The sequence below is a fragment of the Conger conger genome, chromosome 16 (assembly GCF_963514075.1).
Source record: "Conger conger chromosome 16, fConCon1.1, whole genome shotgun sequence".
Classification (NCBI taxonomy): domain Eukaryota; kingdom Metazoa; phylum Chordata; class Actinopteri; order Anguilliformes; family Congridae; genus Conger; species Conger conger.
Genome location: NC_083775.1, coordinates 30,327,459 through 30,353,456, shown reverse-complemented (window position 1 = coordinate 30,353,456; position 25,998 = coordinate 30,327,459). Strand labels below are relative to the sequence as shown.

The 25,998-nt window shown below is 44.1% G+C and overlaps 1 protein-coding gene across 4 annotated transcripts in view; it reads right to left on the bottom strand.

Annotated features, from left to right (window-relative positions):
- Window positions 1-23,346: 23,346 nt before the first annotated feature.
- cdk12 (cyclin dependent kinase 12) overlaps window positions 23,347-25,998 on the bottom strand; it is a 32,856-nt gene continuing 30,204 nt past the window's right edge. For 3 of the 4 annotated variants that reach the window (XM_061222988.1, XM_061222990.1, XM_061222989.1), the window contains one exon: window positions 23,347-25,304. In XM_061222988.1, coding sequence (XP_061078972.1) covers window positions 24,817-25,304 — 488 coding nt within the window. In that variant the 3' untranslated portion in view covers window positions 23,347-24,816. The remainder of the gene's footprint in view (window positions 25,305-25,998) is intronic. The other variant, XR_009705510.1, reaches the window with a different exon arrangement.

Below are 25,998 nucleotides of genomic sequence, written 5' to 3'. Positions count from 1 at the left end.
AGACCTATCACCAAAAAAAGAGAGAAAGAACAAACTCATCGCAGGATGTGAATTATTTTAAGAAAGAAAAACATAAACGGGCTATGAAAAAAAAAATGCAATGATTCAGTTCTTTCGTCCTACATGTCTGAGAATGGTGAAAGTGCGCCGATTATTAATAGACGATGAAAATGTCGGCGGAGGTTGAAGAAACAGAGTGGACATGCTGGAGACACAGCTTTACTGAAGCCACAGAACAGACAGGCTCTAATGAGGGAGCTCTCAGCCAGAAGGACGTCTGATGCTGATCCTGCCAACAGGGCCTGCATCCAGTGCCAGGGGTTAGCAGTGCGATATTACCGTAAAGCCTTTATAACAGAGACCTCTCTCTGTGCCAGGGGTTAGCAGTGCGATATTACCGTAAAGCCTTTATAACAGAGACCTCTCTCTGTGCCAGGGGTTAGCAGTGCGATATTACCGTAAAGCCTTTATAACAGAGACCTCTCTCTGTGCCAGGGGTTAGCAGTGCGATATTACCGTAAAGCCTTTATAACACAGACCTCTCTCTGTGCCAGGTGCTAGCAGTGCGATATTACTGTAAAGCCTTTATAACACAGACCTCTCTCTGTGCCAGGGGGTACCTATATAATAGCACATTAACACACCCTCATGTTGCACAGACACGCCCGCACAAAGGCGCACATGCCCACACACAACACCCATATGCCCACACACTACAGACGGGCACTCCTACACACAAACACACACAACACCCATATGCCCACACATTACAGACGGGCACACCTACACACAAACACACACAACACCCATATGCCCACACATTACAGACGGGCACACCTACACACAAACACACACAACACACACACACATACCCACAGACTGCAGGTGGACACATCCACACACTACACACACAACACACACATGCCCACACAGTGCACGCACCCACACACACATGCCCACACACTGCACGCACGCACTTATTTGTATGCATGTGCAGGTGTGCACATATGTGAATATGCATGTTTGATGTCTGATGTGTGTATACTTAAGGCGGCGTCACCAGTATTGACAGGTGGCTTCAGTGAAAGAGTAGGTCCCCAAGGTCTGTCTGTCTGAGGGAGGGAGGGAGGGAGGGATAGAGGGGGTGAGAGAGAAAGAACAAGAGATGAGTGAGCAAGATGGAGGGAGGGAGAGATAGAGAGGTGCGGGACGAGAGGGATGGAGGGGGAGAGAGATAGAGAGGTTCAGGGAGAGAGGGAGGGAGGGATGGAGGGGGAGAGAGGGGAAGAGAAAGAATGAGACGGAGAGAGAGAGGCACAGAGAAGGGGAAGGCAGCTGTGCCTTTAATTCCTCTAACACGGAGCTTGTGCTCTGATTAGAACACAGATCTGCCCCTAATTTCCTCCTGACACCGGCTAATGTGCTATATCTCAATCTCTGTGTCCCCCTCGCCACCAGTCAGCCAGACTGGACCCACAGACCAAAGATCAGATCCAGCCAGAGAGGGAGAGAGCAATGCCTCGTCCAGTAAATACAGATCCAACTGATAAATGCAGAGCAATGTGCCCTACAGAGGCGAGGCAACCAATACACATGAGCCTGAGATCCACACACACAAACTGTGTGTGTATGTCTGTGTATGTCTGTGTGTGTGTGCGTGTAACTGTTTGTACACACACAGTTACATACACACATACACACATGTATGTAACTGTGTGTGTATGTCTGTGTATGTCTGCGTGTGTGTGCGTGTAACTGTGTGTACACAGTTACAGTTACACACACATGGACACATAGGTATGCGTGTGCATATATACCTTGATGACACACAGACTGACAGACACACAGATCAATGATAATTTTACACTTCCAAGAAGATGTTGAACACAGCATTGCATTGTGAGCATAAAACAACATACCTGCATAAGACCTGCTGCCTTAATATTTCAGCATAGCATTCAGTAGACCTTTTACCAATTATAAAATCCCCAAATGATTTCTTCATATTATTAATAGTGCTTTTTGCAGAGCCGACAGGAATTTAAAAAAAGTTTTTTTTATCATAATTTCTCAATTCCTGTGTAGTTTCAATTTCTTTATTTCTTTTCCCCCATTTTGATCACATATGAATGGCAGCACTCTTACAAGAAAGTAAGATTACCTCAGTGTGCTGAGAATGATTGAATTCTCGCTGATATCGTTGTAGTTATCTCTGCAGAATGACCAGAATGATCTCACTGTAACAATTTTACAAAAAGATTGCTATAAGATTTTCAGGCGTATATATAAAATGTTATTGCTTATTGCAAATCTGCAGTGCTGTTGAAGTGGCTGTGTTGTATTGAGAGCTGTGATTATGTTCCTGGTTTTGTTGTTTTTCTTGTAATGTTCTCTTTTGTCAAAAGAAAGAAAAAAGAAAACCAAGGCTGAACCCTCTAGTGATGTCAGAAACTCTTAAAAACAGAAAAGACTTAAAAACAGTGGCAAGAAATTCCCAGCTGGGAAGAAATTTCAGGAGAATCCCAGCAACAGAAGGGGAGCCCATCTTTTACTGGTTGTTGTCAGTTGTTAAATATTGGCTAAATGGTCATTGGAAGGTAGAATATTGGGGAATCTATCGGAGCAACGAATCATACATGGACACATGACAAACTGAAGAATTAAACTAACTTGTGAAAGAGGCCGGGTAGAACTGTAGTTTGGGATTTTCAAGACTTTTAAAAAAGGTTATTCAAGACTGTAATACACCGAAACACATACACATGCTTGCAAACATTACTCACAAACTCATGCGCATGCACAGGCACGCACACACACATGCGCATGCATATACACACGCAAGCACACCAACACACACACACAAGTTTTTTTAATTAGATAAGCAAGATACGTTTTTTGCCGAGACTTCACTGCCAACATGCAAAAAAAATTAAAATGAAATAAAAACCAATTTCAAGTATCAATAATGAATTCTAATTCAGTTTTTGAGGGAAAATTGAGTCCTTATTTGACATATTCAGCTAAAGCCTTTTTCTGAGATTAAGTTTCAAATGACTATCATCTACAAAAAAAGCTAGGAATTAATTGAAAATGAAAAATAATTTACCTTTTAAAGGTAAGGTAATAGTACTGGACATTTTGCAACAGTGTCTAAAAAGGTCTGCTCTACCTCCCCCTACTGGAGAAACCCATTCATGACATGATGTCCTGTTCTGCCATAGTCGGCACCCTGCACATAAATAATCTGATAAAACAAAGATAATTCAAAGGTTTATATACTTCAAAGTCAAAATGATGAACTCTATAAAATACGACCCATTAATATATAGATTTTATTCTATAATCGAATAATGTATAATGGCACAAAAACACATTTAGACCACAATGAGATCAGAGGGGGTTCACTAGAATGGCCCAGCAGGAACAGAGGGGGGTCATTGAAACAGCATTATATTACATTAATGTCATTTTGGCAGACGCTCTTATCCAGAGTGACGTACCGTTGATTAGCCTAAGCAGGAGACAATCCTCACCTGGAGCAATGCACGGCTGTGTCTATTGTGGCTACACTGGGGATCGAACCACCGACCTTGCGGGTCCCAGTCATATACCTTAACTAGTGGTATATGGGCTAGTGGACAATGGAAACATGGAAGAGGTTTCGAAGCACGAATGCTACGTGTAAGAGGCCTTAATGACTATTGATGCATTGGTGTCACCGTGCCAACATCAGTGTGTATCAGGGTTTCAGTGGCACCGCGGCGACGTGCAGAATTCTCACGACGCCCACGCGCGCGGAAAACTGAAAAACGATTAACGGAGCACTGGCGTCTGAGAGCCAAAGTGTCCGTGAGTCTCTGTGTTTGTGTAGGCTGCTACGTGTGAGAACAGCGTGTGAGTGCCAGTGCATGGGGATGTGTTTCAGAGTGGTGTGTGTGTGTGTGTACTTGTGTTTGTGCGTGTGTAAGGGCGCGTACCTATGCATGTTCGTTTGTGAGTGCGTGCATACATTTGTGAGATAATCAGGGAGTTTTCCAGCGTGTGTACAGTGTGAGTGTCAGGTTGATTGTGAGTCCAGCGCAAACTGTGAGTGTTAATGCTAAAATGTTAGAAGTATAATCAGGAATAAGCTACTAGTGAGGACCAGACATGTTGTGAGGTCTGGGGAAAAGGAGTAAATGATAGTAATGAGCAGACAACTGCTTCATTCCCTTACAGGAGAGAGGTTTTAACCAGGTTACTCACTCCCTTAAAAAAGACGCTTAGAAATGTACCCCTAAAAACCATATGAAGCTGCTCACACATGCCTCAGAATAGGGACACTCAAATTTGGCCCTCAAGGCCAGTCTGGTGCTCTTTTCTACTGGATAGCTAATTGATTGACGCCATTGAATGATTTAGATTTGAGTATGCCCGCCCCTGAGCAACCAAAACACACTTCACCTGCAGGGCACTGTAAAAGTATTGAAAATGTATCTGAGAATGTATTGAAAGTAAACAACAATAGGAGGAGAAGATTTCTTGAGCGAGGAAATGCGAGCACATCCTTTAGCGGAAGTATTTTTTCGGAATGTGTAACCTAAATTATCAACCTGCAGGTCTACCTCTGCTCTCCCATTCCAATCACTGATTTTATTCCTCTTGTTCCTCGATTGCCCCAGACATCGATCGAGGTCCGTCATCTTTAAGGGCATTCCGATCCATAAAACGTTCCTTCAAGGAGTTAGGCCAGGACGCTCTCAAAGATTTCTTGAGCAAGGAAAAGAGAGTGTATTCTATGCCTAAGTATTTTTTTGGAATGCGTGACGCATAAATGATCTACTTGTGGATCCACCTCTCCCCTTCTGCTATATTTGTAACTAGCGTGGCTTCAAACAGTCTTCAAACTTTGAAGGAGCAGGGACATTTGCCTAATTCCATTCTCTCAATTTCCCCATTTTAATGTCCTTTCCTGGCTTCCTTTCCTAGCCTCCCCCGGTGGCTGGAGCTAGGAGCAAGGAAAGGACAAAAGGAAACTAAGGAGGAGGCAAAAAATAAGCAATTGGGATGAGCCCAAGGTATGCAGTCTAGCCAGTCAATGGGCTCTTTCCAATATTTGTACTTCCTTGTTACCTTTCCTAGCATAATTTCCTTGCTCCGAGCTCCACTCATCAGAGGATGCAAGGAAAGGATGCAAGGATGGAAGAATCAAGGAAATGTGGAAAATGGAACGTTCTTGCTCTTTCAAGCATCAAGCATTTTCCCTCCTTGTCACCTTGATCCTCACCTGACCTGAAAATCGATAGAGGTCAGCCATCCTTAAGGACATTAAATTCTCCTAGAAGGAGCTTGAGCTTGAGTGAGGATACACAAGTGCATCCTTTGCGGAAGTTATTTCTTCGGAATGAGTGACGTACATATAAATGATCAACCTGTGGATTCACCACTGGAGTACACTTCACAAACTGATGCTTGAAAAAACAAGGACATTCCATTTGCCTCGTACATTTCCTTGATTTCTCCATCTGAGCCACCTTTCCTCACTTCCTTTCCTTGCATCCTCAGATGGGCAGAGCTAAGGAGCAAGGAAAGGATACAAGGAAAGGATGCAAGGAGGCAAAAATAAGCAATTGGAATGAGCCTGTAGACCTCGAGACCCTCCAGGACTGGACTTGAAGACCCCTGGTTTCAACCGTTGATAAGGGCCACCCAATCCTGGTTAGAGAGAGCTGTGTCATCTGCTGCTTCTTAATTGCACATGAGATTAGCCAACCACTTTAGACCCAAGAAACCAAGAAAGGCCAGATAACTGTGTAGTCAGCCATACTGACTGATTTAAGTAACAGTGAAGACCTGTATGTCTTGTGGCTCTGCAGAACCAGGGCTGGGGAGACCCTCCTTATACTCAAATCTGCCCATTGAAGCCAGTAGTTCTGCTGGTGATTACTGATTGATTAATGACGGCAGTACTACAGAGCTAGATTTGAGAACCCCTGGAGCAGACAGTCGTGGTGAGAGTACCCAAATGCATCCGTTTTCCCATGGGTTTTTGTGCGCACCAACATCTTCATGACCTGAGTGCGTTAGATCAGTGTGCGGGATGTCAGTGCGTCAGTATTAACGTGTTCACTGTGTCAGGGCATTCGATCGGTGTGTGTGCACAAAATGTCCGCCTCAGTGTGTCATTATGAGTGTGTGTGGCTGCTGGTGTGTGTCGGGTATGGAGGTGGTGTTAGTGTGTGAGCAGAAGCAGGTTACCAGCGTGACATTGTGCATCGACATGTGAACGGTAAATCTTTGTGTGCGTATCTTTGTACGAGCAGCCAGTGCGAGACTAGAACAGATTACGAAATAGGAGAAATAAACTATACCGCAAATGTTATGTTGAATTTTCCTTTGCCTTCATAGCACCATAAAAAAAACAATAAGCATTCATCAAGACAGGCAGTTTAAGCGCATAAGGAGCAATCAATTGGCAGGATTTTATCGGTGCAAATAAAAAAATGGCGGCTATCATCGATGTAATATCCTGATTACTCTTGGATTAATACATTTCTAGTAGCCTGTTGAGCCTCATAACACCCTGTGGGGGCAGTTTTAAAGTATATAAGCAATGTCAGTGGGTTAGAATCAGTATAATGTCAGTGCACTAGATCCAGTTCGTAAAACGTGTCACTGCCTTTGTATAAGCAGAGTACCACTAACACGCTGAGGTGTGGCAGTGTGTTAGTGTGTTAATGATGTCACTGTGCTAGTATCAATGTGTTAATGTCAGTGTTCATATCAGTGCGTGAGATGTAAGCGTGCTTAAATCAATTTGTGAGAAGTGTCAGTGCATGTTAGTTTCAAAACGTGAGCAGTGTCGGTGCGCATTAATTGTTTTGTTAATATCACTGTGCTAGTATCAATGTGCTAATGCAATTGTCGTCATTGTATAAGTGTGATAGTATCTCTGTCAGTGCGAGAGTGGTGTCAGTGTGAGTGGTGTCTGTATCTGTGGGTTAGTATCAGTGTGATAGTATCAGTGTATCAGTGTGTGAGTGGTGTCTGTATCTGTGGGTTAGTATCAGTGTGTCAGTGTGTGAATGGGGTATCAGTGTATGAGTGGTGTCAGTATCAGTGTGTTAGTATCAGTGTGTGAGTGGTGTATCAGTGTGTGAATGGGGTATCAGTGTGTGAGTGATGACAGTATCAGTGTGTGAATGGTGTATCAGTGTGAGTGGTGTCAGTATCAGTGTGTGAATGGTGTATCAGTGTGTGAGTGGTGTCAGTATCACTGTGTCAGTATCAGTGTGTGATTATGTCAGTGTGGGGTATTGTTGTGGGCACCAGCTTGTGTGCAGACAGCAGCAGTTTGTGAAGCGAAAATAAAAAGTGAGGAGCGGTGCCAAGTGAGTCCCAGGAGAGAGATCCAGGAGGACAGAGAAAAGAAAGAGCACACACACACACACATACAGACACACAGACACACGTTAGCATACAGACACACACACAGAGACATACAGACAGATATGTGCATATAGACACACACACACACACATACAGACAGGTGCATACAGACACACGCACACACAGACCCACGCATACACAGACACAGACACCCATGCATGCAGACACACACGCACACACACAGAGTCAATCACAAACACACAATCAATCACGCGTATACCTACATATGCACACACACGTTCAATCACACATGCAATCACAAACACACACACAATCAATCACGCACATACCTACGTATGCACACTCATTCAATCACACGTGCCATCACACACATGCACACAGATCCAATCACACAAGAACACAGACACACGCAGTTAATCACACGTGTGCACATGTACACACATTCAATCACACATGCTGTATACACAGTACACACACACACAACCTATAAACAGAAACAGTACAGATACACATACAAAGGACACCCACCATGCACATACACACACTGTACACACACACGCATACACACACAAATGCGAACAAATACAGGTACTGTAAGCACAGCCTTTATGAGTCAAGAACAGATTGGTGAAGAAAATGACAGAGGTTCAATGCTGACACATGATTCACAACTGCAATAAACAGTACAAACACATGTACAAACACAGACAAGAGCACCATGTGTTCAGAAAACGTACAACATGCGTGTGGGCGCAAGCGTTAAAAAAAGCCAATTCAATTCAATAAGGCCAAGGCCACGCACATGCAAACTACAACACCACAGCAACGCAATCACAGCCACACACACATGCAAACTACAACACCACAGCAACGCAATCACAGCCACACACACAGGCAGACTACAACACCACAGCAACGCAATCACAGCCACACACACAGGCAAACTACAACACCACAGCAACGCAATCACAGCAACGCAATCACAGCCACACACACATGCACACACATGCAATCCTACCTCCTCTCACTTACACACTCGCAAACAGGCATGCATGCAGACACATCGGCATGTCCAAGCACATACACATGCACAGAAACTTACATGCACATCCCCCCAATGCGCACACGCACACGCACGCACACACACACACACACACACACACACACACACACACACACACACACACACACACACACACACACACACACACAGTCTTCACAGGCATAAAAACAACTTCAAAAACCTACAAATAAATAAGTAAATAAATGCAAACGAGTCAGATGAATAAATTAAACGGAGACGCACAGGAAGCAGACAGACACACTGGGGGAGAGGCTATGTGTCTGTAACCCTACTCTACAGAAACAGGCACACAGGCTAGGCGAAAGACTGTGTCTGTACCCCAGCTGCATAGAAAGGGTCACACACCGAGGTAGAAGATTAGAGCCACACAAAGGCAAAGGAAGGAGAAGACAGAGAGCAAGTCTGCATCAGTCTGTGTAACTGCCACGAAAACTGGTTGGCTTCTGTCCGCTTGTGTGCGCGCAGGGTTTGTGTGTGTGTGCGCGCGTGTGTACGCGTGCAATTTTGTCTCCACCTTTTTTCCGAGGGTCGACCCGCTTCCCATTGTTTTTTTTAACGTTATTTGTATTTTTTTTTTTTTTTTTTTTTCACAGCGAGTAGTGTGAATGCGGTATGCAAATGAGATGGTTATTACCGCATTGCTCATCAGCCAGCGCGGAGGAGACATTAATAGGCTGATGAATATGCATGCGAATTTGTTAATTAAGTTAATTATTCTGCTGAAAATGCATTCGTCTTCCAAGGACATCTTCCCTAGGATTCCAGCCCGCTCTTCTCATTAGTCATGCGATATTTTACACAGAAACGGAGGGGGTAGGGAGAGACGCTGCTAGTTATTTTATCCAAGTTACACTAAGGAAGGAAACGGAAGACTGCCGGCAGAACGGACAATAGATGAGCCGTTCAAAACAAGGAGTATAATATATACGTCTTCTTTTTCGAGCTTGAGGAATTCATGTTTTTCAGAGAAAATTCTCAGGTTCATCGCCCGATATCCCACAACACCTATGACTTTTATTCCACTGCCTGAGTATTTTCCTTCTCGCCCTCTCTAGCACCGCGCTCCTCTCCTCCAGTTCTCCTCTAATTGCTTATTAAAACCTCTTAAATGAACTTTTTGTGCCAACTTTCCGACACATTAATTAATTGTTGTAGCCAATTAAGTGTCGTCGTGCAAATGAGTTTCAGCACAAATGGTCCTGCAGGGCTGCACTCCTCCCCGACAGCCTGCTGCCTTCCCAGCAGCCCCTGCTCTTTTAAAGGGCCAGCTGCATAAAACTAACAACAGAGGGGCTGAGGGGAAGTATACGCAATGTGCCTTCCAGGAGCACGGAGTCTGGATCAGTTTAAGGACGTCCCAGTTTAGACTGGATCAGCGGTAAGGCAGCAGGTAAAGCTAAAAAAAATAGAAAAAAAGCTGGGAGCATACGGGAGTCTCAACTCAAATCAACTACAACAAAAGAGGATGATCGATAGGCAACATTAAAGGTGTCAGTCTGTGCAATAACAGCAGTCTGACTACAGAAGTTCATAAAAATGCCACTACACCACTCGACCCACCTTACTGTTTTGCATCCTTCAGTGTGGGGCTTCAGCTGAATTACTCTGATAAAAGAGGATGACTGTCTCTCAGAAAGTTGTAATGTTAAGTAGAAAACTGTCTCTGGCTCCTGTTAGGAAAATGAACAGCATTACTGCCAAGTGGTGGGAATCGGGACAACGATGTAAAGAGCCTTCAGAACGTTTTCATTTTGCTGTGCTGTCAAATGAAACTATTCTATATTTAAATCTGAGTTTTTGCAATTGAACTGCTACACAAGTAACTATTAAGAGTAAAATAATGCCAAAATATCCTCAAATGTCTTCAGAATTAAAACTAACTTTACTAAACACTCTAAATTAACATGCTAAATTGAGCCAGGTGTGCTCTACATTCACTTAATTAACAGGGTCCTCCTCTGTTGATTTCTGATCCACCTGTGTTCAGCTGCACAATTTCAGAATAAATATCGCCAACTTTGTGAGGTGTCAAATCAGAAACTGCAGACCATGTCAATGAATTGCTCATGGAATTTGACTTTACGTTTTAAGAGTGAAACCTGGAGAAGACTATTGTTTTAAAATGGCAAAAAAATGACACAACCCAGACACTACCGTGATCAGGACGTCCAACTAAGCAGAGTAACTGGATGAGAAAGGCAGTTGTTTGGGAATTGACCAAGAGGGTTTTTATTGGTTTCAAAGTTTCTTTACAATTTAAAAGCTTTTTCTTTTATTAAAACACATTCAATTAATTATACTTTCGCATTTAAGGCACGATACAAAAAAACTATTACTTACATTTGAACTAAGACTCAGTGAAGGCTTTTTTCATAAATCATTACAATTAATAAAACATTCAAAATTGACAAGACATAACAAAATCAATAAAGGCTGCAAACAAAAGGGAAAAGTGAATAAAAAATTCCCAAAGGGCATAAATGTGAAGAAGAAAGAGGTCCACTTCACTCAGGTTTGGGCAGGTGCCGAGTTGACCGAGAGGGCTGCTGCAGCCAGGGGCCGCATACGGGGGAAAAGGTACGATGATTCTAGGGGCCTTAACTTACAGGGATGTGCAGTGATGGTGTGGCCCGGGGTGGGGCAAGTTGTTTTCATGCGGCCCACAATCCCCGGCGGCCCCGCAGGCTACAACACTAGCGTAGTAGCGAAGCTCATTTGGCTGAAATGGGAGAAACTGCCCAGAGAGCAACAGTCTTTTCAGCACTCCATAGATATGGTCTATTTGGGAGAGTGCCCACTCCTGAGAAAGAACAACACTATCAAACGGTAATGCCTGGAGTTTACATGCTGGATAAAATGTATTTAACGTTATAACTGCACTGAGCTTATGGTTGGTTTAGAGGAGAGGCATTTTAAAGCATTACTAATGTGTAACAAGGCAAAATGTGAAAAGGTTTCAGGGGGTGAATATGTTGCCGAACTAACAGTATAGCTCATGTGAGATATTTCAGAAATATTTGTCATTGTAGGCTTTTTGGTTCAGTGGTTTACTTCAGTTTCATATCGAATGCTTTTGCGGTAATGCTATTATAAATGTGCTGCACGGAAACAGGATGCAGTGGGTGTGAACTGTTGGGCCAACAGGTTGACAGCCAGGGACGGATATTAGAAATATCAGGTTTTACAGAGGCGTTTATGGCGCTTTATTCTATTTACACAAAGTCCTTTCGTCAGAGATTACGGTACGATCTCCCACGTATCCCTTCCATAACAATCAATAGAACACCCACCACCAGGTGACTGAATTCACCTCCATGTTTGTTTACATGAATAACCCATAGAACTACAACTACATAATAGGTTCAAAATAACAGGCAAAATGGCAGCTCTGGTATTGACCATAGAGTCCAATATAATTTTTTTGGCTGTGAGAACAGGGCAGAAATGAAGCTCAGATCAGTGTAACCCTTGCATGCAGACTTCCTCCCCTACCCTAGTGGTGCCTAAAGATCTTCTACCGATTATGTGCCAGACTGCCACAACCACGTCTCAATGAAAACGCAACCACTAAACCCACAGCACAGAGAAACAAACAGGAGACAACAAGAGTGTATGCAGAAGCAATGAAAGTGCGAAGTGAAATTTTGACAGTTACCATGAGACAGCCAATAGTCCTGTTGTGGCAAGACTTGATTTCCCTAATGATTGTCCAAATTAAGACATTAATGTCCATTTAACACATTAATGATAACAAATCTGTTCAAAATTGTCAAACCAGCCAATGTAGGAGGCTACAGTGTGGGTTTTTCTTTCCATACTATTTATAGTAATTCCTCAAGGGTTTTCATCTCTCAAATCATAGGTTAGGAATGTAAGATCTTTATCATCTTCTTACACATAGAGTTCTTACTCTTGCTGTTAATGTGTAAGGAAGAGTATACAGGTATGCACATACGTCTAAACCATGTATCTGTATTTACTGTGTCAGACCTGTAGGACTTTTGATATACGTGAGTTCTTTGTTATCAGTCTTTCTCACTGAAAATGATCTCTCACTCTCTCACTCTCTCACTCTCCTCAACACTATATTATATTATACAAGTATATTTTAATTAATATCTGTATGAATGATGAATAAGGCATGAATCACACAAGTTGTACATGTCATGTGCTAAGGATCTCAACTACATTGCATTTAAAATGCAATTGAACAATTAATTAAACCAGAAAACATTTGAGAACATTTTATTTGACAATAACTGTAAGTAAACTCCTGATCAATTCATAATTTGATGATATCCTCTTATCCATGACTGGAGTCTCTCCTGTCACACTGGCCTCACACACCTGCATTCTCAGACACTTGTTTGTAAAGAAATGTCTGGTTCTGCTCCGCACTTTCTCAAACACATCTACCCTTTGTGCATGTGTGTGGCTGTGAGTGTGTGTGTGACAAGAGCATTAAACAGGCAGAGCTTATCCTGCTCATACATTCAGATGTAGACCCTCATGGAAAGGCATGGATGATGGATGTGCAGCTAACTTTATGAGTTCAACCAAAAGGTCAGATGCTTTTTGTCCCCCTAAAGTTTCTTACTTGTGGATACTTGGACTCTCAGAGTACCAACTGAAATGAACCTGATACCTTCAGAACCTATGTGGTCTATCCATGGGTATTTTCACAAGAAACAATAAAATGAGTAGTCCCTTGCGACTAACAACTGGTATGATACCAGTTGGCGACATGGCTCAGGCAGTAAGAGCAGTCGTCTGGCAGTCGGAGGGTTGCCGGTTCGATCCCCCGGCCGGGCTGTGATGAAGTGTCCCTGAGCGAGACACCTAACCCCCAAATGCTCCTGATGAGCTGGTTGGCTCCTTGCATGGCAGCCAATTGCCGTCGGTGTGTGTATGAATGGGTGAATGAGAAGCGCTTTGGATAAAGGTGCTATATAAATGCCAACCATGATACAGGAATGGCTCCATCTGTAAAACTACAATGAGTTCTCTCATGATTGGTATAACTGAACTCAGTACAAGTTGAATTTCAATAATATGTGGGTATCTTCAATATGAATGAGATTATGGGGGAAAATTGTAAAGATCATTTTTGTGATTTTATCCCTCCCCCCTTCTCTGAGAACACACTGACATTGAAACACCACCCCCAACCCCTCTTTTCTGAACATAATATTTTTAGTCTTTAGTCAAATATGGGTTCATTAAGAAATACTCCTTCTCAGACCCCGAAGAATCAATTCCAACATGCTTAGCTGAAGTTTAAACCTCAGGATTAGACCCCTAGACCAGATCTGCATTACAACCAGAAAAGCTATCCAAGTCTGTAAACTAAGGATTAGCTGATCCATTTGTAATGCAGTTCTGTGGTCTAGGGTTTTAAACCTAGAGTTCTAGAGTTCTGTCTAATGACAGTCAAGCTCACTCAAGGTTTTAACCCCAGTTAAGTTAAGCTTGACCCTAAATGTCACAATCAGAAGCAGTGGATTTAGCAGCGTATGTATGATACCTCGATAGCTTTTTCCCCCCTCTGACAGCTGATAACAGGACAGAATGTACAGCAATGAAGCCAGATACCAATTTCCTCCAGAAAATTTCTAGGTTTGGAAATCTTAACTTCCTGAAAAATCACATTCCTAAGTCTGCAGTCTGGAGCCTGGATACAGTGCAGCCCAAAGTGACTCTCAGCTCTGAGTGGAGGGACCCTCCTCTCCCCTCCCCTCACCCACCGTCATCAATCTAAAAGCCCCTCCCCAATTAGAGCACCCTTCCTCATCTCCCGCCAATCAGAAACCTCATCCGCACCTCCCACCGATCAGACGCCACCTCTCTCGGCAGTCAGAGTGAAATCCTCATCTCCCTCCAATCACACGCCACCACTTCTCACCCCACCCGTCGAACACCTCCCTCGACCGCCCTTCTCCCCCCCCCCCCCTCCTCCGGAGCCAGCTCGCCCAACCCGGCTCAACCGCCCTTCTCCCTCCCCCCCCCCCTCCGGAGGCAGCTCGCCCAGCCCAGCTCAGCTCTAAGCCCAGCCGTGAGCCAGTTGAGCCACGCTAATCAGGGGGTCTGCGCCACCAGCTCTCAGCCGGGGGCTGCTGAGATTACGGAGAATCCTTGCGAGGGAGACATAATCTCGCTTTCACATTTCGCCACCTGGTGAGGCGGCGCAGAGCTTTACCGGCTACGCGCTCCGTCCAATCAGCACAGTCCCTGTTGTAATCTAGCTTTATCTGAGTGCCGGGAGGCAGCGCAGGTATTCTACGGCAGGTCGGCCGTCGGCGATGGAGAGCAGGCGGCTTTAATGACGTTCAGTTGTGTTATTCCGGTTAACAACTGCAGTGTTTTGACTGCGTGTGGCCGTTCGCGTTAAGAACTTCAAGGGCTGTAAATATTACCGACATGTCAAATCTTGTATGTTTTTTTTCCTCCCCAAGTAAAATTATAAATATAGAATCATGAGGAGATATTACTGGCATGTGCCGTTCGTGGAGCACATTCCAGTGATATTACCTAAAATTATTTTCTTTTTATGGTCTAAAATTAGGCCTATTTTAGGATTGTTATCTCACATGGGAATCTGTTCAGTTACCCTTGTTTGTAACCCTTGTTTGTAATCTATTGGTTAACCAAGTTAGTAATCAATAAAAAGGCAAAACAAGCCAGTATGTAGCTAAGCATCAACTTTTGATTATGTCACAAAACTGTACAAGAGGCTACATAAAACAGGACATAGAGAAAGTTGGTGTATCGAGCTCTGTCCATTGCTATGCAACATGCAGCACGGACAGCACTTGTGAAGCACTGCCCGTTGCGCCCATTGCAAAGCTTTTACGATCGCCATACTTCATTATAATTACTGTAAGGCAACAGAGACGACTGCAGAGAATTAATTTTGTCGGAAAATGTGTCCAGAAGGACTTCAGTTCCTCAGACAAATGATTAAAATTCCTTCCATATCTACTATTAACATGGACATGGACGGCAGGGGTGTTTAGCAATATGTGACAGCATAATCTTTCAATCTTTGGACTCTTTGAAATACCAATTGAAAACAGAAATGATCATAAAGATTAAATATACAAAAATACATCCACATATACAACATGAATTCGATTTTTAAAAGGCAATTTGTATGTACATTCAGATATGTGTAAATCTTTTCTCAAAAGAAGCTGTCATGACCTTGCATTATTAATTGCTTTTTGAAATGCATTTGTCTTATGAATAAACTATATTTAGCTAATAAACACAATTTCTGTGTTTATACAGTGTTAATTCAAACACTGTATTAACAGCCTGAAGTGCATAAAGAATTGAATAAAAATACAATATGAACATTTTCCTGATCATATCAAATTAATTTCAGGCCCATTCAAGTTCATTGAGTTTTTGCAGTAAAACAGGCTAGTTATAACAGGCCAATAATAAGCTATGATAGCCTAAATAAGTTTGTGGTCATCTGTGCCTCCTCTCTGTGGCTTATATCTGACTGAAATCATTTCTTAGCGCTTGAGGAAGATTTGGGATAATAACAATGATAAGCTACTGTGCTTTTTAGGCAAAACAAGTGAAGTGGATATTTGAAATAGTAAGAACCATTATGAAGGCTCTAGCCTATAAATCTTTATTATTTCTTTGTCCATCCAGAATGGCAGAACTACCTTACGTTTCCATTAATCAGCATAGCTGATCTTAAATTAAACACATTTCTGTAAACATTTCGATCAATCAATCAGTTACCTGCAAGACAACATTCACACTAACCCAATAGTCAGTTAATGGAAAAGATGATTAAGCTAATGCAGACACGAATAAAATTATAATATTTGGAGAAACAACAACGCACACAAGTCCTTTCTCTGCGACTAGAGCTTCTCTACTCCTTCACATTACCCTCCGCTTACCAAATCTCATAAATGCAATTTGCGAGAGTAACGCAATAGGCGAGGAAACGCTGGCACTAAAGTAGCGAGAACAGTCTGCAGTCCAACGGATACCTGGCACTCTCCCCCTTCTCAAGCCTGGTGCACACTACAGGACTTTTCAAATCCTAACCGATTTTGAAAACGCGGGAGACCCTAGACATAACGACAGATTTCACAGATTTTATTTTTTTCCCCAAACGCAACGGTCCGGCGAAGTCGAGTGTGCCGCGAGAAAGATTCTACAGGATCCCCTCACAACAGTTAACCAGAATCGCGTGGGGAAACGCCGAATCCCATTCACAAAAGCCAAAATAAATGTCATTAAAATGCATTATCACTGAATTCAAAGCACAAACAATGAGGCCTACTGTTGACATGTCACATCGATGTGTGCCGCTCGCTTTTCAGAGAGGTGTGTCTGTGTTATGAGAATCTGTACACTTTAAAAGTGTGCTGTAGAAGGGAAAAGGATGGGGACCGGTACACTAGACTATTTGCCCAATGACGGAAAATCACACAGCGTTTGCACTCAAGATCAAGAACAGCGCCCCGATCGCCTCGGACTCACAGCTGCGGTTGGAGACGACGCGGCTTGGAGAAAGCGTGTCGCTTTCCGGATCATTAGATCCAGACGTGTTGCTGGGGGTCGTGGTTGTATATATGCGGTGTATCCTAGATAACAGGTATTACATTACATTACATTATTGGCATTTGGCAGACGCTCTTATCCAGAGCGACGTACAACAAAGTGCATACCCATAACCAGGGATAAGTTCGCTGAAAGACCCTAGAGGTAAGTACAATTTCAACTGCTACCTGTACAACAAAGATAAGGACAAGGGCCATTTTTTTTTTTTTTTTTTTTTTGAACAAACAAACAAACAAACAAGAGCAAAAGTGACCAAACTTAACTATCCAAACACTGCTTACCTAGCCAACTAAAAATACCGATACACAAAGCAAGTCACAGAGACAACAATTAAGGTTCACAGGGAGGTAGGGAGGGATGGGGAGAGGTGCTGCTTGAAGAGGTGCGTCTTCAGCTTGCGCTTGAAGGTGGGGAGAGGTATAAGAGGTATAAGTAGGGTACAATTGGCAACCAAATTTGGAGAAAAAAGGGAAAAATCTGAAATAAAAATGTATTAAATAAAAGTTCTGTGTCTCATTAACTAGGATCTCACACAAACCTGCGTGGTGATCATCCAACGTGACTTTTTGCTTCCCAGTCATCTCAGCTCCCATTGACTACTGCGAGTTCCTGCTTGAGATTGGATCGCTGTTCCCCTCAAACTACGGGATTTTGGGTCATAATTACCAGGCACATTTGATATTTACAATGAAAAACTCCAGTCGGGAGGGTTATTATTCTGTCCGTAAACACCTTTCATTACAAGATGATCTGGACAGTTAATCGGTCAGGCCATCCTCAAGTCTGGAAAACCCCCGAGACTAGGTTTCGAAACAGCTGATAGCTGGTTGACCAGTTCAAACCAACTCAATATAGTTTGACCAGCTCAAGCTATCTTTTTGAAACAGGTGGTAGCTGGTAAATTCAAGCTGGTCATAGCTGGATTTTACACCAACATTAAAGAAAATTAAAATACCTGGGCAAAAACCCGGGCATAGCTCGTGAGCATTAGGATGTTGCTGCTTTGAGTGAAGGCCTTAACCTGAATTACCTGTCTAGATGTAAACATTTGTAAACATATGTTGCGTAGGTCACTCTGGATTAGCGTGTCCGCTAAAAGCCTGACTATAATGGAACATAATGTTCTGAATTTGTGGAGAGGAATGAGCACCTGTATCACTTCAAGCCCCAGTCACATGACCTGGGTCTTCGGTCCCACTCTGCTGTGGACAGGAATCCACCCAGAGCAGGCAGACACAGAAGATTCTCATTCATTCTTTACATGACATTACATTAATGGCATTTTGGCAGACGCTCTTATCCAGAGCGACGTGCAGTTCTTTAGACTATGCAGGAGACAGTCCTCCCCTGGAGCAATGCAGGGTTAAGGGCCTTGCTCAAGGGCCCAATGATTGTGCATATCTTATTGTGGCTACACTGGAGATTGAACCACCTACCTTGCGGGCCCCAGCCTTAACCGCTACGCTACAGGCCGCTCTTCTGAAGGCGTTTTACTCACCTGGCATTCACAGATCCCAATGGACCTAAGGGCCTGATTTTTCAGTTCCCTCTGAACAAAGTCAACATGGCCTGGGTTGTCAGTCTTCGGTCCCCACTGAACAAAGTCTGCAGATTCTTTTGTATCATCCGCAAAGCCCCTGTGAATCACGCCAGAACATTCCCCTCTCAAAAGGGCACTCAACTGGTATGAAGCAGCTGGTGACGATGGGGGAAGTGGTTGGCCTGTACTATGGGATCTGCCAGTAACTCCAGGACTCACTGTGCGAGGACCTGAGAGGCTAATTTAGCATTTACCTGTAGCCTAGTGGCTAAGGTACATGACTGGGACCTGGAAGGTTGGTGGTTCAAGCCCCAGCGTAGTTGGGGCCTTGAGCAAGGCCCTTAACCCCACATTGCTCCAGGGGGGATTGTCTCCTTAGTCTAATCAACCGTAAGTCACTTTCGATAAAGACGTCAAACTGTAATGTAATTTGCAAGTGCCTTTCCACAAACATAGGCATGTGTAAGTGTGTGTTCATGCACAAACATGTGTTTGTGTGTAGGTGTGACTGAAGTGTGTGTGTGTGCATGCGTATATGTGGGTGGGGTATGTAAATGTGTGTGTGCGTGTTTGGAGGATTTATGCATTCTTGTGTGGTGAAGGGGCTCTAGAAGTGTGCTGGTGTGTGTATCTGTGCATCTGTATATGCTTTTAGTGCAAGTGCATGTGCATATCATATATGTGTGCTAGAGATATTTAAGTTTTTGTGTGTGCGTGTGTGTGTGTGTGTTAGAAGTGGTAAGTCCATACATGTATGCTTGGGGTGTATACACGCATGTGAGCATGTGTGTGTGTGTGCACGCGGGTGTAAGTGCGTGGGTCGGGGTGCTGCTGGCACAATCTGGTGAAGTACCCCCTGATTGATGGCAGGGATTCTGCTCCCAGTCCTCCCTCTCTTCTGGCAGTGCCCCCTCTACACCCCCCCCCCCCCCTCCCACACTCTTTTCTCCTCGGCTGCCCACGAAAGCCCCCCCACTCCGACCGCTCCCCGCGGGCACATTAATTACCGCGCTCAACCCCACATGCGCACGCACACGCGCTCTCTCACTCCCACGCTGGGCGCCGGGGCGGGTGAGCCGCCCCTCTAAAAGCGCTCTCTCACCCCGGGGCTCAGCTGCGAGCCGCTCGGAGACGGCGCGTCCGCGCGCCTGCCAAGCCGCCGACGCGTCCTCCGCGAGCAGGATCGTGCTTTCGGTCCCTCTCGCGCAAGCCCCGCGTGTGCGCCTCTGCATAGCAACCTCACGATTTCACGATTCGCCTGAAAGCTTCTTCTTCTTTTTTCAGATCCGCATTTTTTCCTGAAGACTGTTCGGAGCTCTGTAATATGGAGGCCATGCAGGAGGCAACACTGACCCCTGGTATTTTTCCACCTTTGAAATACATATTACATATACCATATGGGAACTGTCAATTTCTCCAGAAATACCAGTAAATAAGGTAGAATATGAGCTACAATACTTGAATAATGATTTAACAAATTTCATGGAGTTCAATCTTCAGTTAAAAAAACGACTGGGTGCCACCACTTTCCACACAAAAGGAACATTTGCTACATTTGTAGTAGTTATCCTGGGCCATGATGTAACTTTTGATTATTAAAAAAATGCTTCAAAATGAGCAAAATCACAGGTTTGTGAAGCCATTTTATTGGTCAAAGACATAATTATATATGACTAAGATGTGCAATCAATGGTGCTCCTCTCCCAAAATATTGATACAATCACTGCAAAATGTGGTTTAGGATACATTCAGGAATCAGCTGGCCTAAAATGATCATCACATTGCCAGCTTCACCAAATTGGTCTATCAACACAGCTCTATTCATTATCTGCTTGACCAAGCTGGTCTACCTCCTTGACCAGCAAAAAACCAGCACTGCCCAGCTTGAAGCGTTTGGGGAATCTTTTATCGTTACCATTGTCAAGCGATCGCTGCGTTCGGTTCCAGATTTGTTTGCGCTTACCACCCTCTGGTGGTACGATGTTGTGATTACACTCTAGCGCCATGATGCCCAAGGATTGTGCCTTTGTAGCCTTTTAACGCAAGAAAGAATAAATTATACAGCATTTATATTCAGTCAATATCCAACTTAAATACTTTATTTAAGAATATTAATGTAATGAATAGAAATATAAAGTATATTCAATGTATGCAAGATGTTGATGAAAATATATTCCTATCATTTCACAATCAAGAAAATTTGTGGGGGTTTATTGTGGATTTAAATCCTGGATTTATCATTCTGATCTTAGAGAAGCATCTTCATCCAAATTCACAGGGAAATACTTTGATATTTCTACAAACCTATTTCAACAGTTAATTTGCCACTCAAACAAATTCCCCTGGCATCCCATGTGACAAACAGTATTACTTTATAAAATAGTATTCAGCCTACTTTAACAAAATCACGTTATTCAGTCTGTTGTTTAGACAAATATCAACTCTCGATGCAGACTATTAAAACTATTTGAATTTAGAATCAAGTCATTGTGTACCAGTGGGCGTCAATCCAATGTCAGTCAATTTTCCATTTCCCTCCAATCAACATCCTTTCAAGCCCATTTCCTGTTTAGAGTGACACCTTTGCTGCCGCCTTTGGGTCTCTCGGCCATATTGGCTGAACCAGCAACCCTGCAACTGCCAGACAGACTGCTCTTACCTCCTGAGCCAATGTCGCCCAGTAGTAAAACTGGCCACGCACACCAAATTTCATGACGTGTGGCAGCCATATTGTTTTGAAGTCAACATTTATTTAGATAATTACTGAGGTTCCACAAGTTCTTCCAAGCAAAAGACTAGCCCCAGACTAGTTTACAAATAATTAAAAATGGCGGAAAATCAAAATGGCTGCCAACATTCTTGAGGCAAAGTTAAAAAGTTGAAGGAGAAAGATCTACTGCTGCAGGTTGTATGATTTTCTATTGACCATAGCCAAAGATACATTCTTTAAAACAGCATATATACAATTGACTAGTCGGTGAAATAATTGTTCAAGAGAATTGTTATCCCCTTAAAGTCTCACTGGCCCAGGGTAATATAGTATCACTTCTGCTCAGCGGAGAACCGACTACGGAAATGTTATTGAAGTGATGACTGAAAAACATTGTAGCTAATGGCATTACGTTTCCAACTGCGTATAGTTTGTTAGGCTTGCATAAAGCAACACAGTATTTTTTTCACCTGCATAACGAAACCATAGCATTTTCAATATGCATGGTGAAACTGTTGCGTTTGCGTTTTCAGATTTATTGCCAAAACAGGTGGACATTTTTGTGATGCCTAGATCTAAATAGAGGCCTTCCTTTGGAGGACTTTCAAGGAATCTCTCGTCTGAGTGACTATTCCTGAGGAAGAAAAAGAAAACGCATGCATTTAGATGCTTTAGTAAGCATCTAAAAATATTGGTAAGCATCTAAAAATATTGTATTATTCAGTATGCTTATAAATAAGGAGACAGGCTGGTTTTGAATAATAAATAGCATGTCAAATTGTGGAATGGGTTTTAGTTGTGCAGTGGAAAATTCCCTCTAGGGTCTTTCAGTGCACTTATCCATGGTTATGGGTATGCACTTTGCTGTACGTTGCTCTGGATAAGACCGCCTGCCAAATGCCATTAATGTAATGCAGAATGCTAATTGCTATATTTGAAAGGGGATTTCTCCAGCGTTCTGGCTCAGGCTCCATTGTGTTTTTAAACACACCAGCCACAGACACAATAATCTGCATCCAGTCAAAAACAGAAAATCTTGTCAGTGGGAATAAAATTGCCCACTTCACTGTGTTTGAGCTTCTGTAACTTTGTTTTAGTCATATTTTGAGTAATTACGACTCTTGTAAAACAATGCAACATTGTTGCTCGGCACCCTAAGTCTGTGAATTACCTGCATTGTCTGCACTCTGAACACACTACCAGCGATTAAGAACCACATTGGCGTACAAACGTTACCTTAAAGATGACCATGATAGGGTGCCGTCTGTGAATACAGCATACAGAAGATCTCCCTCTTCCTTGTCCTTGCGAGAGGTCTTACTATCACTGCCAATAGCAGCAGTGCTTTAGTCCGGTTTCTCCTATGCCAAATCTGTATCCCAGACCTAAAGGCCCTACGGAACTTGCTAAGAACAGTGGTTGGAGATATTAGTTTCATAGTATTCCTTCTGCCTCAGGTGGGCCTCAATCTAACATATTTGTAGTATTCGCAACTGTACAAAATAGCATAAACGTTGGTCTACTGGTAGTTATAGCCTACTGCAGGGGTCACAAACCCTGTTCCTGTTGGTTTTTGCTCCAAACCAGGAACAGGGTTGGTGATCACGAGCCTACTGGCATCATAGCAAAAATATTCAGTATTTCAGCACAGTCTGTGGTATGTTTTTTTTTTTGGGATCAGGATCTAGTATAAACCAGCTTCACAAGCAGGGAAACACCAGAGCAAGACAGTGATCAAAAGAATCAATTAGCCAGCTTTAGTCTAGCTTCAGCACCAGGGTCTGTGTGTCAGACAGGAAAAATGTTTGACCTGTTGGATGGAGCGTATTGGCCTGCCTGAAACTGGGATTATAAAGTTCCGGTAATTTCTTTTCGCATTGTATGAACAGAATAACCTAAATTCTCTGAAATTGAACACAAACAGTAACAGTTTTCCAGCTGTGTGAGTAAGTGCACCCTCTACTGGACACCTGCGCAATGACATCCAAAGTACAAGAGCTCCCTGCCGTCTCCAATGAAACACACAAACGCTGGCCTTCAGATTTCCTTTAATAAACAGAAAGAAGTAAACATGTATATAACAAAATATCTCTACGGTCACAGGTAACCCAGTAAGTCCGATTCCCCTTCTCTGCCGTTCTGAAGTGGAAGAAACAAAAAACATTACTCATGAACCTGTTAGCATTTTCAGCACTTTAAGTAGAAAATAACTGCACAAAACCTTGAGTTCACTGTGTAGAGTGAGCGAGAGGGGGGAGTGGGGAGCTCACAGGCGTAGAGGGATGACAACAGCTTACATGAAAGACGAGCAAAGGGTTGTTTTGTTTGTGTGCGGGTCGACATAATACTGAATTGTGGCCCCCCGGGGCGGTCAAAGAAAATGAACCCTCAGTATGAGACTAGTCTGCCGGTTTGGTACTTCAGATGACGGCTGCAACATCAACCTGAAAAGATGGCCGCTTCCACAAAGCAAGGTACCTCTGCAGCAAAGGATAGGGAGAGCAGCGAACTGTCGAAATTCCAGTTGTGCACACATATACGGACAGTGGACACACTACTCGTAGATTTTAGACCAAACCACCATCTGCAGCAACGCTTTGGCCCTAGACACAAAAAAGAAAACGAAACAAAAAAAGAAAAAAAAAAGATGGGCTTTAAATTATTATTTTTTAATTTCTCCATTTTTTAAACCCAATTTTCAACTTGATTATCAACTGCTGAAAAAAAGAAACGAAGAAAAGGAATAAGCAAACGAAAAAGAAAAAAAGGCTTTCCTTTGGAAAAGGTCATTCAGGGGTCGCTTAGGTCACTACAGAGGCACATGGTCAAGGTCAAAGGTCAGAGGTCAGTCAGGGCGAAAGCGTCGGAAACGGCCAGGTTCACCCGGGTTTGTGAGAAACCGCACGCTCACATCCGGGAGGTTCTGCTCCCCTCGGGAAATCTACGGCCTCGTTTCCGGCACCGCAAGGCTTGCAAGGTCCCCAAGCGAAGCCGGGAACCAGCGAAGGTGTCGTAAGGCTCGCTCCACACCTCCTAGGCTGAAAAGGAAAAGGGGGGGGGGGGGGAGAGGGGTAATCGTAATGGCTGCTTGCAAAATATGGGTTCTTTCCGAGGGGGAAAAAAAATAACAAACCAACTCCAAATTCATTCCATGTGCAAAAAACTTGAGGATTACATTCCAGGGCTGCCTCTCTCGACAGGAGGGCCATGAAGGTGGAGCGATGGCGCTAGTTCTATTAGCACTGTGCCAGGACCCGAAGAGGCTTGTGATTAAGAGTGGGCTATTTTGAGCAGGTTTTCTCTCGGGACATCAGCAGTCATAGACCTTCCTGTATAACCATACACACAGTTTCTGTTCTCCTCCGCGGTCCATCCCCCAACATCCCCCAACAGCTACATGGTCCCATCGCGATGCAGGGAAGGCTTTTCACCGCCTTCTTGCATGTCTGCACACCGCAGGTAGGGGGAGCTCCTTCCCCCTACTGACTGGACTACAGTAAGTCAGTAGGGTGGGCCTTTAGCCCTGCTGGCCCCTTGGCCCTGGGTCTGGCTGTTGCCCTGGAGATTCTCGGCCCCCTGGCTCCAGGCCTCTGTGCTAGTGTCGCTGGGGGCCCCGTGGGAGAAGCGGAAGTCCTGATCTCGCGGGAACTGAGCGCCGGGTTTGGGGTCGTTTTGGGGCTGGGTTTCGGGGGAGTCCGAGGGCTGGGTCCAGGAAGGCGGCGCAGCGCCCGTGGCCCCCTGCTGGTCGGAGGACTCCAGCGCCCCGGCGGTCTCGGCCGGGTCCTCGGCCTCCTGCTGGGACACGAGCCGGAGGAGGGGAGGGGCCGCGGCGGGGCCGATGTCCGGGGCCAGCGGGGGCTCGGGGCCCGGGGCCCGCTGGGGGGGGCAGGGGGCCGGCGGTGGGGGAGACCCCGGCGGAGAGGGGGGGCGTCTCTCGGGGGGCTGGGGGGCCTGACTCACGGCTGCCTTCCGCCGCCCGACCGCGCCATCTGAGAGGGGAACCGGAGAGAAACGGGGTCAGACAGACGCAGAAACACATCGACCCTCTTCTCAGACCGTACCAACTCACTAATCCGCCACCATCTCTCGACTAAGGCATGAAAGTCTGGTCTGCTGGTTTCTGTTTTCATCTTATACACAATTACCACTTAGACCAAAGAAACCCTGTGAGGCGAGTTAACGGTGTAATCGGCTGCTTTCATTGATAAATTAAGCGCAGAGGAACAAGAAACAAGCAGACCCTGCAGCTCTCAAGGAATTGGGTTGGCCTTCCCAGCACTATCACAATATACCACTTAGCCATGAGCACTATCACAACATACCACTTAGCCATGAGCATCTTCATCACAATATACCACTTAGCCATGAGCACTATCACAATATACCACTTAGCCATGAGCACTATCACAATATACCACTTAGCCATGAGCATCTTCATCACAATATACCACTTAGCCATGAGCACTATCACAATATACCACTTAGCCATGAGCATCTTCATCACAATATACCACTTAGCCATGAGCATCTTCATCACAATATACCACTTAACCATGAGCATCTCCAACATAATATACCACTTAGCCATGAGCATCTTCATCACAATATACCACTTAGCCATGAGCACTATCACAATATACCACTTAGCCATGAGCATCTTCATCACAATATACCACTTAGCCA